At 45.1% G+C, this 13,548-nt stretch overlaps 1 protein-coding gene across 2 annotated transcripts; it reads right to left on the reverse strand.

Annotated features, from left to right (window-relative positions):
• Positions 1-308: 308 nt before the first annotated feature.
• LOC121871912 lies at positions 309-7,380 on the reverse strand (the record flags this gene model as incomplete). Of its 2 annotated transcripts, XM_042374512.1 has the most annotated exon segments (6): positions 309-376; positions 1,958-2,103; positions 3,301-3,420; positions 5,975-6,063; positions 6,339-6,782; positions 7,332-7,380. In XM_042374512.1, coding segments are annotated over 6 exon segments (890 nt in total), but the record flags the coding sequence as incomplete, so codon positions are not given.
• Positions 7,381-13,548: the final 6,168 nt, after the last annotated feature.

A 13,548-nucleotide genomic window follows, 5' to 3' on the forward strand; every position in this document is an offset into this window, starting at 1 on the left:
AGTCCTTATGGTGTGGAAGCCAGTTTCTTTGTTCCTCTGTATTCATCTCCCATACGAGAATAAGAACCTTTTTTCAAGATAACAAGTGTTTGTGTATACCCTCAGTAGTGTAGAACATTTTGGGGGTACCAAAGACAAACATACACTGTTAAACAGTTTAACAGTTCATTGTCAACTTAAACCATTGCAATACGAAGATAAATCAAGCAACTAAAGTAGTAGGTCTCTTAAGAAAGGCATTCACATACCTCATGACTTACTCCACCCAAGGCAGAGTGAGTCATGGATGGTGATGGAGAATAATTTACCTGCCAGGATCATCAGGTATTTGTCCATGTTGGTAAGCTGACGACTCTCTCTCCTTCCCGCCCACCGCCTGTAGGTACCCAAAGATCATATATTACGCCACGTCATGTAGACGCAACTCTTGTTATAGTAAACCAATAGTTACACCAACAGTAGATCTGGAAAAAAATGTCTGTAGCCACTGTGAATTATTTTAGTTACATTACACAAACCAACATCAGGAAAATACATAACCAGTGAGCATCGTGATAGATTGCAGTATGTTCCCTTAAATAAGATGCTTCCGTCCCTCCTGTACCTCTGGGTAGGCCAGTCTGCATAGTACCCGACAGGACGCTGTGTGTGGCTGCTGTTGTGAAGTCTAAATCCTTCTCCCTACTGCTAGACTTTGAAACTCTACCTTCTATATCTTTTAAATTAACTTAATTATGTTCTGTGAAATACAAGTCTTCAACCACCTAAAAAAGACTATTTCCATATTTTCATTATTCCCTTAAAGGCTGGACCTTGATATGGAGAGCTCAGAGACCAAGATCTTTTAGTGGAAATATTACTGAGAGACGACACGTTTGTGGATGATGGCATCTGTCAGGACAAATTACGACAACCACTATTACTCCCCATCAAACAGGGAGGTGGCAGGGCGGGGGATCGGAGGTGGCAGGCGGGGATGGGAGGTGGCAGGGCGGGGGATGGGAGGTGGCAGGGCGGGGGATGGGAGGTGGCAGGGCAGAGGTGGGGAGGTGGCAGGCAGGATGGGGAGGTGGCAGGGCAGGGGGATGGGAGGTGTGAGGCAGGATGGGAGGTGGCAGGGCAGAGGATGGGAGGTGGCAGGGGATGGGAGGTGGCAGGGCAGGGGATGGGAAGGTGGCAGGGCAGCAGATGGGAAAGTGGCAGAGGCAGCGCCCAGATGGGAAGTAGCAGGGCAGAGATCAGGAGTGGCAGGGCGGGGGGATGGGAGGTGGCAGGGTGGGGATGGGAGGTGGCAGGGCAGGGGATGGGAGGTGGCAGGGCAGGGGGGATGGGAGGTGGCAGGCGGGAGTGGAGGTGGCGGGCAGGAGGAGGTGGCAGGAGCAGGGGGATGGGAGGTGGCAGGGCCGGGGAAAAGGGAGGTGTGGGGCAGGAAAGAGGTCGCAGGAGCGGGGATGGGAGGTGGCAGGGGAGCAGCAGGGATGGGGAGGTGTGGGGCAGGGGATGGGGAGGTGGGGCAGGGGATGGGAGGTGGCAGGGGCAGGATGGGAGTCAGCAGGATGGGGGATGGGAGGTGGCAGGTTGGGGGACTAGAGGTGTGGGGGCCGGGGATGGGTGGCAGGGCGGGGGAGGAGGTGGCAGGCGGGGATGGGAGGTGGCAGGGCAGGGAAGGGAGGTGGCAGGGCAGGGGAAGGAGGTGGCAGGGCCGGGGAAGGAGGTGTGGGGCAGGAAAAGGAGTGCTTGGGGCAGGGGAAAGGGAGGTGGCAGGGCGGGGAAAGGTGGCAGGGCCGGGAAGGGAGGTGTGGGGGCAGGGGGATGGGGAGGTGGCAGGGTGGGGGATGGTGGAAGGGTGGAGGATGGTGGGAGGGTGGAGGTTGGTGGTAGGGTGGGGGATGGTGGCAGGGTGAGGTTGGTGGGAGGGTGGAGGTTGGTGGTAGGGTTGGGGATGGTGGCAGGGTACCTTTAGTAAGTTAGTAGCAATCTGGCAGGGTTTCTGGACGAGGGAGACAGCAGCAGGCTGGAGGTGGCGCACCTCAGATGGCAGGAGACAGGTGAACAGGTAGGGCATCTGACGGCTGCTGTCCTTGTTTTGCCAATCCACGAATTCTAGGGAGAAAACACTGCATCATTAATTGTGTGGGGAGAATACCTAAGAGAAGTCCCATGGAAGGAAACTTGACATAGTCAAGCGGCCTGAATTGTTTTTTAGTTTAACAAATTTATTTGCAAAGCTTGTAGTACAGTTTGCCTATTCTGAGTAATTCAGTCAGGTCATGACACTGAGGGTGGTATCACTTCTCACTGCCAGGCAGGACAGAGGTTCATACACAAAGAAATACATCATATTCATTAACAGCTATATATGTATAGAGGTCAGATTCATGTGGGTAATGTCACTGTTCACTGCCATGCAGGACAGAAGTTCGTACACAAAGAAGGAAATACATCATATTCATTAGCAGTATATATAGGTCAGTGGATCACATAAAGAGAGAGAGAGAGAGAGAGAGAGAGAGAGAGAGAGAGAGAGAAATAAACTAATCTCGCAGAACAACCCTACACATAAACCTAACCAAGTTACATGCATGTGTGTGTAAACACTAAACTGGGGAAGCCGACACCTGCGGTTCAACAGCTACTCAAGCCCTAGTCTGTTATGCCTTACGGAGAATATATTATGTACAATGGCCAAATTGGAAGATTCTGACTCATAATCGCAAAACAATAATATTACTGCCAATACCAGCACAATAGTGGAAATCGTTAACTTGGGTAGAGAGAGAGAGAGAGAGAGAGAGAGACCAGTTGGTGGAAGGAGAGATACAGCGTAAATGAAAACAATCAAGGTGCTCTTGCGTGACATGTGTCGGTCAGGATGTCATACCAAACCACTGAGCATCTAATAAGGAAATGGTAAGATCCAACTTTTGCTGTAAATACTAATTGTGTCTCATTTCCAATATGAACGTCTCAATATGATCAGAAGTGTGTGTTTTTTTTTAGGCCCATTATTCAATAAAATCAATTCTTTGTATGGTCAGAACTATTTTAAGTTAGATTAAGATTTCCAGGGGCCCTCTTGGGCTATTGAGGACCTCTGCGATAGCTTGATCCACTTTTATCTAGAGCCGACCCAAGCAAGGACTCACAATAAATAATTTTAAACAATCCACGGATTACTACTTCAAGGTACAGCTGTGAGCAGCAACTACTAGTGTGGGTCATTATACAAAAGCACCTGCCATCGGCAACAACCATGAGGCAAAAGTCAGGTGAAGGTGGCACAGGTGTCACCTACTGTACCGGAGGTGGTGACTTTGCTGACGACGGGAGGATCTTTTGAGGTGAACCAGAGTTGACACCATCCACTGTGGGGCTTGGTACTCTTGGTGACACCGAGCAGTCTCACGCAGGGTTCTCCGTCTGTACAGAGGATTACATGTTTAATTAATTTTAAATTATTAATTCAGAATCAGTAATACTGATACAAGACCAGAAACATCCTAATGTCAGCAGTATAGAAAGTCTACTCGGGGGTGCATTATCATGTCCTCTACGTGATTTGAGAGAGAGAGAGATTCATGTACTGTTCAAACAGGATGGAGTGTGCAGGAGTAAGAGGACGGCATTAAGGTGTGGCCACACCAAAGTAATATTGTTGAGGACATGGTTAGAAACAATACAGTATGGGCAACAGCTGGTGTACTCTGTTGGTGTGTTCAGTGATGATGGCATCGTTGTTCCACAATGTTACTGACAATGTTACCAACATTGTTACACTGATGTAGAAGCAATGCAAACATTGTCGGTAATAAGTGTTGGTTACACTGTCAATATTATGACGATTTCACGAACATGTTGGCTGCATTAAAAATCGAAACAGTGTTGGTAACATACAACTGTCTCCCGGTGATGACGTCAACTAAACCGGCTATGTGGACTATACGAGTCCTACACCTCTGCTCTGTTCTGACAATGTTGCCTTCAGTGTTACTTAAATATGTGCCATTGCTGTTGTCATGGGTTGCGTTGGGCCTCCCGCACAACCCATCCCAAATGTTTGTTTACGGTAGAGATAAGGTAACCGGCCAGCCATGACTGGGACATGTAGGGGGGGGCAGGCCAGTGAGACAGTGGTGTACTGTTCATCACTTCACGCCTCAAAAAAACCAATTTAGCCAGTGGGCTTTAGACCTTGGGTTAGAGAAGACCTCCTGCTCCGCGGACTTAAGATCAGGGGTCATACAGTCCTACCAGTGCTACGGGTCTGTGTGTGCAAATCCCCGAGATTTTTGTTAAGTCCAGCGACAAGTTAACACATCCTGTAAAGGAAGTGATCAATGGTGAGGCCCTGTTTGCTACAAGAGCACTCCAGGCCGGCCAAATAGATCTAAACGATTAATTCTCCAGGTTGACAAACTCTCCCTTATAACTTACGGTACTGTGGCGTGAATGTGAGTGACTGACCTATCCATGCAAATTATAAGTCCAGTGTATGGATTGTGCCAAATAAACGTAAGTGCAATTATTTGCCCGTATCTGTGATCCCTCTATTATTATTATTACCAAGGGTAATGACTGATTGGTTATGACAAAGTATAACCAATAACTTAGATGGATGTTGGAAGTTAGTGGAATTCATTAAATCATCATTTATCAAGTACATAACGCATTGAATGCCGGAAGCAGAGCAAAATTCTACGTAGTGATACACCATAATCTCTTGGGTGAGTAACCAGTGTGAAGGTATCCGAGTTCTACGGTAAGAAAGTCACTTTCCTGCATTTAAAACGTCACAGCTGTGGATTCAGTTTCAGAAGTGTTACAACCATTGGTTCAAACAGTTATCAACAATGTTCCTAACACTGTTACGTTGGTGTAGACAAGACCATTTAACTTTGTTGCAAACACTGTTGGTAACTGTTGTCCAACATGTTTACGACAGAATTCCGAACAATGTTACATTTGTGTGGACTGAACTCTGAACATTTTTGACAACAGTCGCCAACACATGTTACACCCAAAGGTGCTTTAGGTTGCTAGTTAGCGCTGACGTCAATACATTTGGCTAGGTATTCCCAATTGTTAATTATTACTTTCTACTTTCTGAATGTGAAAAACATTACAAAAGGAAAGTACAATATATTTTCTTTAATATTCATTACAATTATTGTAACATGCGTTAAACCTGTGTTAGAGTATGCTAAGGGAACTTTATAAAATTATCAGGTTTCTCTTTGCTGAGCTGTGTACAAGTGGTTTTGACAATATACATTATTTTCGTCTGGTTTAAATTATTCTACTAATCCTACGTGGGGTCATCAACGCTCTCTTCAAAACAGAACTGTAGTGAGGCAGTACTGTACCTGACCTGCCATCACTGTACTTCAGCTTGACCTTTAAACGTAATTATTCAGGCACTACTTACAGTAGATCAGTACTGTTATAAAACTCGCTGATACGACTTACGACAGTCTAAACTTATGAAGCTCATTATTGCCTGAACAATTCTTTAAATCAATATTTTAAGTAGAATACTAATTGAACGAGATTTGTCGAGACTTGTGTAAGCTTTAAGAACTGTTTATGCGCGGGAATGGGAGAAAAAATTGGCTGTGGCAGGGTATACTGTATATTATTGCTGAAATAAAATGTTTAACATTTCTGAACGACAAAATTAGCTCCTGTTCTTACTCCTTCTACAACGATCTCTAGGACTCAGAATTCAGTTGTCCTTATAACTTAGTAAAGTAAATGAGAACCTATGAAACACTTATTTCTGTAATTCCCAACCATAGTACTGCGCTGCAATATTTACCTAAGCTAATGTCACGTGGAATTTTAAATGATCTAGGCTGGCACTGAACGAAAGAATTACTTTACAATTTTAAGGGCCCCATCAATTACTTGGATTTAAACCAATTCGGAAACTCACTTAAGGTAGAAGCCGCCTGACAGGTCAGGAGACACTACTCACCTGGGTTGGGGTCGTAGAAGGCGGAGTACAAGTGAATGGTGGTGTTGAAAATTTTTGTTTCTTGCCAGTGTTTGTTCCTCCACTCGATGCTGTAGGAGAGACATGTGTTTGACTACAGGTGGTACAGTTACACCATTAACTTAAGTAAAAGTAATTAAAGATGCATACAGTACAATTATTCGATAGCCAAACCTTCATATTTTTTAATGTATTTTTCTTATTATATTTACCGACTGGTGTAACACACATGGAAGATGTACAATTGGTCAGTAGCGACACTTTTGATATCAATAACACGTGGGACAAAAATGACGATCTAGAGATCATGATAATATCGACTATAAACAACAGAGCCAGTACTCACTGGAAGAGTGTTGGTAGTAAGTTACAACTACGTTCCCCGCTAATTTTATACAGGAAGTCTATTGGAAGGTTCGGGTGGTGTTTTGTCAGATGTTCCTTGGTGGTCTCGTTGAGCCAAGATATCACAGAGTCTAACTTTTGCACTGTTGTTGCACCACCCCGAGACTTTCGAATTGAACAATTGCAATGAATAACACTTATTCGTGGTGTGGTCTTCCTATCGCTCCTCATAACAACGGTATTCACAGTCGGCACACGAGAGAACCCATTTGTCTTATTGGGCAGATCATCCGTCTTGTTTAGTTCGTTGGTTATAGACTCTGATACAGTATCGTCTGAACCGTTTTGGAAATAGGGGGTCTGTCTTCGACCAACTTCAATCTCCAAAACAGTTTTCACCTCGCAGACAATAATGATGACCGTCGCCAGCACCAGCAGAAACATACTGTGGAAGAAACAGGAGCGATAAATTTTAACATATGTGCAGGTGTGTAGCTCAGATTTTCACGTATAACATTCAAGCGGTAAATAATATGAAAAAAGAAAAGCCACCCGATACAACACATACCTCAGCCCAGCCACCCAGCACAACATGATATATTAAGTAACTTCTTCAAACTATCACGCAGAGAAAGAGTAGTACTGTACCACTTAGTAGGTAGAGTGCGGTAGCTAGAAGCAGTGCCCGGCCCTAACTAGGGATCGATTAATTACGCCGACCAGAATTCCGGTGAGCAAATTCTACAATTCCATACCGAGTAAATTGACAGTTAATGATGACAATCAATTAACATTTTCAAACATATATAATTAAATAACGTCACAAGGTATTTTTTAGTGACACACACACACACACGTGCCACTGAGGTGATATTCCTACACGCAGGTAATTACGTCATGTAATATCCGCTCACATATGGTACAGTGGTGCCAGTCAGGTTGGAAAATGGTTCCAAAAGTGGGTGCCAAACACTTGAGGAAATATGGTACTTACCTCTGCAGCAAGAGCAGAGACATTCTGTTGTGGGTGTCTGACTAGAAGAAAAAAAAAGAAAACGTTGATACACTCTGTACTGAAGACAGTAAACTGTTGACTGCCGGAAAATAGTAGCCTTCAGCTTCTGGAAGATATGCCTTTTGGGCTTTGCTTCGAAATTTCCCAAAGGTTTTTTGCTTCGAAGCCAGAGGCACAGCACCGACTTTGGCTTCGAATTATCATCTTTACACAGACACACTGACCATCAGGGTGCATCATATGTCCCATTGGGAAGAAAATATTTGTCCCTAGATTAGAACCTTTATATTTGGTCTGGTTAATGTTCATTAAAATTTTCTTGTAATTCTAAAACAAATAAGGTGTCCCACCTCGAGGTCAAAGTATTGTAAAACTCCCATCACTAAGTTGCTCCCGGTCCAATACCACCTAAATTTATGAAAGTTCTTATGTTACACATTCAAACCCCATTATCAAAGTGTTGGCAATTAGAATATTAATAATGGCTCTTAAGCGGTAATATCTATATGTGTTGCCATATCATGATCATCCTTTTAGTGACTACATTTCAACGGTGATCGTGACCTCGTCACTATACATTAGGGCTGCGATATACTGCCAGACTGGGGTCACTAATTCTAAGGAGGAATACTTAACTCTAATCTTAATTTCTAAGGGTCGCTGCCACCAGACCCCCTCTGGACAGTAAGTAGCTCGTTAGGTAGCGTGCAGAGTGGACTAGGCATTGGGTTAGGTTTTTCATTGACCAGATCGATAAGGGGAAAGAAGGGTGAAACCATAACATGTCTTAATTAATTTATTCCTTAAAAGCATACTGGTAAAAAACATACAAATGAATTGGCCTTCCTCAGAAGAACAAGGAAAATGTTGGTTACCCCGCTCGGGACCAGACTTCTTACATTAATGGCGTGTCATCCACATGCAGTGATGACCTGACCACCGTAGGGTCAAGACCTATTTAGGCGCTGCTCCTGCTGAGCAGCTCTCACCCTTGGCCATGTCGGCCCATTCCCCAAGTCCCTCTCCCCGACCCATCCTCACCACCGGGATATCAACATAATCAAAAGTGACATTTCGTTTCGGAAAGAAGTGGAACCAGTGTTGAACAGTTAAGAACAGTGTTTAAGCCAGTGAATTCAGTACTAGACAGTACCAGTGAGAGCCGTGACCCGCCAGTGAGATAAGCACCGCTGGGTACTGACCGCCATCTCCTGACAAGGAGGTGCTAATCAGTCCACTCTGAGAACAACAGTGGGTCGGCTTCACACTTGACTTCGAAATAACACAACACCACCCAGTAGGGTGGGGATAGGTCAACAACTGCAAATATGTTGCCTGTATAACAAGTGAACTACCGTGTGTTGAGCACTGTGTCGTGTGTAGGTGTAGGTGCCCGCGAGGCAAGGCCTATACCCTTGTGGTCACGCTCGGCCATGTGGTGAGGGTTTGTTTACACAAACCCCCGTCCTCATAGTGTGCCAAGCTGGTTAGTTCTTTTGAAACTAAAATTGACTTTGATACTGTATCTAACCAGAAAAACAGACATGCTATTAAGAACAAGTGTAGTGTAATAAAAGTGTTTATAAACTGAGAAAACTCCTGTTACCTTAGTCCCCCCGACACCACACTCCCTCCGCGGGAGGCCCGCTCATGGCCTCCCCTCACACCGCTAATACGCTGTACAGTAGATGCCAATCTCCTTTGTCCTCTAAGAGGGTTACGCCTCCCAACCACCGCTGACTTCCTAGGAGTGCCAAGCAGTCCTCGGCCCTCTGACGTAGGCATATAAGTCGAGCCCTGTAACTCCACCATGTCTGAGTTGACTGGAGACCCAGCTGCTCGCTTTAACTCTCCTGATGCACTGAGTGAGCCAGGCGACTGTGGTGTTGACCTTGACACCAACGGAGAAGATGGCTTTCAACTAGTTCAGTCCAGGAACAAGCGGAAGGCCGAAAAGGCAGAAAGACGTAGAGACAATCAACTACAACCACAAACCCCCATGAGAGTAAGATTATACTTCCCTGAAGGTACATCACCTGAAGACAAGTATCTCTGGCTGAACGATGCAGAAGACAAACACCCAGAGGCTGAGTTTCAGTTCAGAGTCGGTACACAAGATCATGTTCTGATTAGAAACGACCCAGCAGTCATACAGGATCTCCTCACCAACAGCATAAGGGGAATAACCATGGAACAATCATCCCAACCATGGAGCAAGAAAACCATAATAATCATAGGGCTCGACCAGTACCAGACCCCTACACTACTAGAAGCCCATCCCTACATCAGAAGGACGAAGCGACTCAGGGGCAAGAATGCAGTCATTGCAGACTGGGTTGGCTCGGAAGACCCACCCAAGACCATTCGAGTCCGTGGTGCCTATCGGACTCTGAAGGTAACACTCTATCAGCCCCCTAACCGGAGGTGTTACAACTGTCAGCACTGGGGCCATGTGGCCCGGTTATGCCCCTCGACTAAGCCGTGGTGTGGTCTCTGCTCAAGGCAACATGCAACACAGGTTTGCAGAGATACAGTTGCTCAAGGGGGTGTCATCCAACAGAAGTGTATTAACTGCAAAACAGTTGGAGTTCCTGTATGGCACCCTAACTGTTCTAGAGCTCCTACACCCCTTCAGCGCCCAGACCCGCCACCCAGGCAGGTCTCAAGAAACACTAATGCTGCTAGGGTACTCCCTACGGCCAACCCCTGGCCTGCCCTCCCCACCAAAGCTCCAGGATCATCACCAGCAGTCATCGAAAGATCAGCATGGGGCAACACAGACGTACCGACACAACAGGTAGCTGCCAACACACTCCCTGCACATCGTGAAGAGATCAATGATTTGAAAAATGAAATTAAAGAACTCAAAGCTCAGTTTACAGCTCTAACTGAAATGTTTGGGAGCCTCTGTGATACACTAAAGGAAAAAAACACCACCAACACAGTGCAGCAACTTCGGAAAAATTACAGTCAAACTGAAGACATTCAGATGTCAGCACCAGATGTGGAAACTCAAGACCCACCAGGAACTAGTGTCCACGCAGAGGAAAATAGTGATACTGGTAACAGTTCTACTGATGCCTCTGTGGACATGGTCAGTGAAGATGAACAAGCACAAACAGAAAATGGTGGTGATGTCGAGTGTAACCAAAGTGTGTTGTTGTCTGCCAATGAAATACAACAATTGTTGAGCCGTACGTGCTCCAGAAATGTTTCCAAAAGGTTAACTGGCCTACTGCCTGCCGAAGGGACAGGCAGCGCAGAAAAGAACAGTATCATACAGTGCCTTTTGCTTCTTTCCAAATACATTTCATAATGGCCAGTGTTAATACCAGACAAAATTCCAAATACATTTCATAATGGCCAGTGTTAATACCAGACAAAGATACAGAGCGGTGAAGGTGATGAGTTGGAACATCTCATCCCTTAGAAAACGATACCCTGACCTACACCACAAAGTTGTGACTGAGGACATCGATATTGTGTGTCTGCAGGAGTGTCTCACACCTAATGGTAAGCCCCCACCCAGTCTGCCCAATTATGTGTATTATGATCCTAGTTCTACTCACACATGTTTGATGTATGTTAAGAAGTCACTCCCGCATGTACCTCTTGTATCCAAAAAGACTACCAACCTTCAGTACCATGGGATCACTATCCACCTGGGCAACTCCACACTCAACGTGCTAAACGCCTATGCTCCCTCAGATCAGCTTCAATACACAGATCTCCCAGACTTTTTACACACTGAGCCCACTGTCCTAATGGGTGACCTGAATACTAGACACAAGAAATTAGGTGACTCCACCACTAACACCAATGGTAGGAGACTTATCTCACTTCTCAGCGCATATGAAGATGTTCAAATTATAGGTAATAATGAACCAACACACATCTATGGCGGGGGTCTAGACAAATGTATTGGCTTTAATCTATCATACACAACTCATAGCTCTGATGTTGTCACTGATCTTATGTCTGACCACAGCCCAATCCAAGCTAGTATACATGTAGCCAATGACACCCCCACTGGTGGTAAACTCAACAGACGTAGAATCACAGTCAAGCAAGAACATGAAAGCCAGTTCATAGACTTCATCCATGACTGGTACAAGGACTACAAGCCTGACAACTACCAAAGTTTCCATGACGATCTGATAGATAGGACTTATGCATACTTCACCAACAATGCCTCCACCAAAAAAAGGAGAAAACGTGGTCAGCATAATGGGAACAGGCAACAGCAGTGCTATAATGACCCTGAGCTGAAAAAACTCAGGGCTAGGGTCAGGAGGGTGGGTAAGGGTTACAGACAATGTAGAACACCTCAAATGTTACAATTGTATCAAGCTTCCCTTGCTGCTGTCAGGGAACGTGTAAACGAACTCAGACAAAATGCATGGGAGACATATGTCAACAGCCTGAACCAACACACATCCCTCAGCAAAGCCTGGAAAGACATAAACATAATCAGAGGTAAAAACAGAAGACACGTCTCCCATCCAAACCCTCTGCAAAAGTCGAATGAGCTAATAACAAAGTGGGCTCATGTGTCGAGCTATGACATGTTACCAGCTAGGACTCGGGGACTCCTTGATGCGAAGTCTGTAGAGAGAAGTAATCTTATTAGCTTTATGCTGGGCAAACAGCACGATGAGTGTGATGTTCCATATACTGAGTGGGAGCTTGACGCCGCCCTCGCCAGGGGTAGGTCTACTTCCCCTGGAGAGGACGGAGTCACCTACAACATCATTAGACTACTAAGGCGCGTGCCAGGCAATCCATTGTTGGTATTGTACAATATGAGTCATGCCGAGGGCCAACTACCCACATCATGGACCAGCAGTATTGTTGTACCAATACCGAAACCAGGACAGCCTGATGCCTTTCGTCCCATATCACTAACCAGCTGCCTGTGTAAAACCTTTGAGAGGATGGTTCTTGGCAGACTCTTATATAGAATCAGAGAACACATGTCTCCTAACATAAATGGCTTCACCCATGGTAAAGGTGTACATAATTGCATCACCACATTCCTAACTGTGCATGGTGATGAAAGGCACAGATACACCACATTTCTTGACCTAAAAGCTGCATTTGATATTGCCAATAGGCAACTGATAAGTGGTTACCTAACCAACAGAAGGGCTGCTGCACTGTTTCAGGGTTACAAAAGTGAAGTTAAAGATATGCAACTTGGTACCCCTCAAGGTGGAGTACTTAGCCCCACTTTGTTCAATGTTCTTATGAATGCATTATTAAATTTAATACCAGACAACCCCAGCAATATCTCAATCAGCTATGCTGATGATATTCTTATACATACTAAAACTCATCGTGAAATGCAAACCACCCTGAACCATGTATACGCAGCCTGTGAACACCTCGGTCTTATTATCTCCACTGAGAAAACTAAGGTGTTCAACAAACAAGCTGGTAACCGCAAACGCGGCCCCGCCAAGTTCAAGATAGGTAACAACACTATTGACTATGTTTCTTCTTTTAAATATCTTGGTGTTTCCGTCCCTTGTACCCTACCTGCCATACAACAGCTAACCCGCCAATGTACTGACAGACTGAGACCTCTTAGAAGTGTAGCGGGGTACAGCCCGCACTATGGTGCTAATATTAGAATTGTTAAAACAATGTACCTAGGCTATATAAGATCTCTGATAGATTACCACGCACCAGCCCTGGTCATTCGTGACGGGAAAGGAGTTGACAAGCTCGAGAAAATGCAAAATAAAGCCCTCAGAATTATCCTAGGATGTCCCATGAGCACTAAAGTACTTAATATGAGGAAAGAACTAGGTATACCCAGTGTTAAAGATAGAATAATTGAAGTCAACCTCATGATAGCCCTGAGGCTTCTGCGTGGTGATCCTGATAACATTGTTTCCTTAAAATTGCTAGAATGTATGAACCATGGGACTACTGAGTCTAAATGGATCCAAACTACAGCTACACATATGAAGATATTTGGACTAGACCACCTGTACAAAGTTGAGACACAACAGCGCTTCCTGCCACCCTGGCGGACAGTTCCCTTCGATATCACAATACCGACGTATCCGCCTAAAAAATTAATTATACAAAGCATTTATCTCCAACACACTGCCAAATTGAGAGCCCTTGAACACATACACACTCTACAGACTGATGATGATATCACACAGACCATCTACACTGATGGATC

This window comes from Homarus americanus, unplaced genomic scaffold (genome assembly GCF_018991925.1).
Source record: "Homarus americanus isolate GMGI-L3 unplaced genomic scaffold, GMGI_Hamer_2.0 scaffold1018, whole genome shotgun sequence".
NCBI classification, from domain to species: Eukaryota; Metazoa; Arthropoda; class Malacostraca; order Decapoda; family Nephropidae; genus Homarus; species Homarus americanus.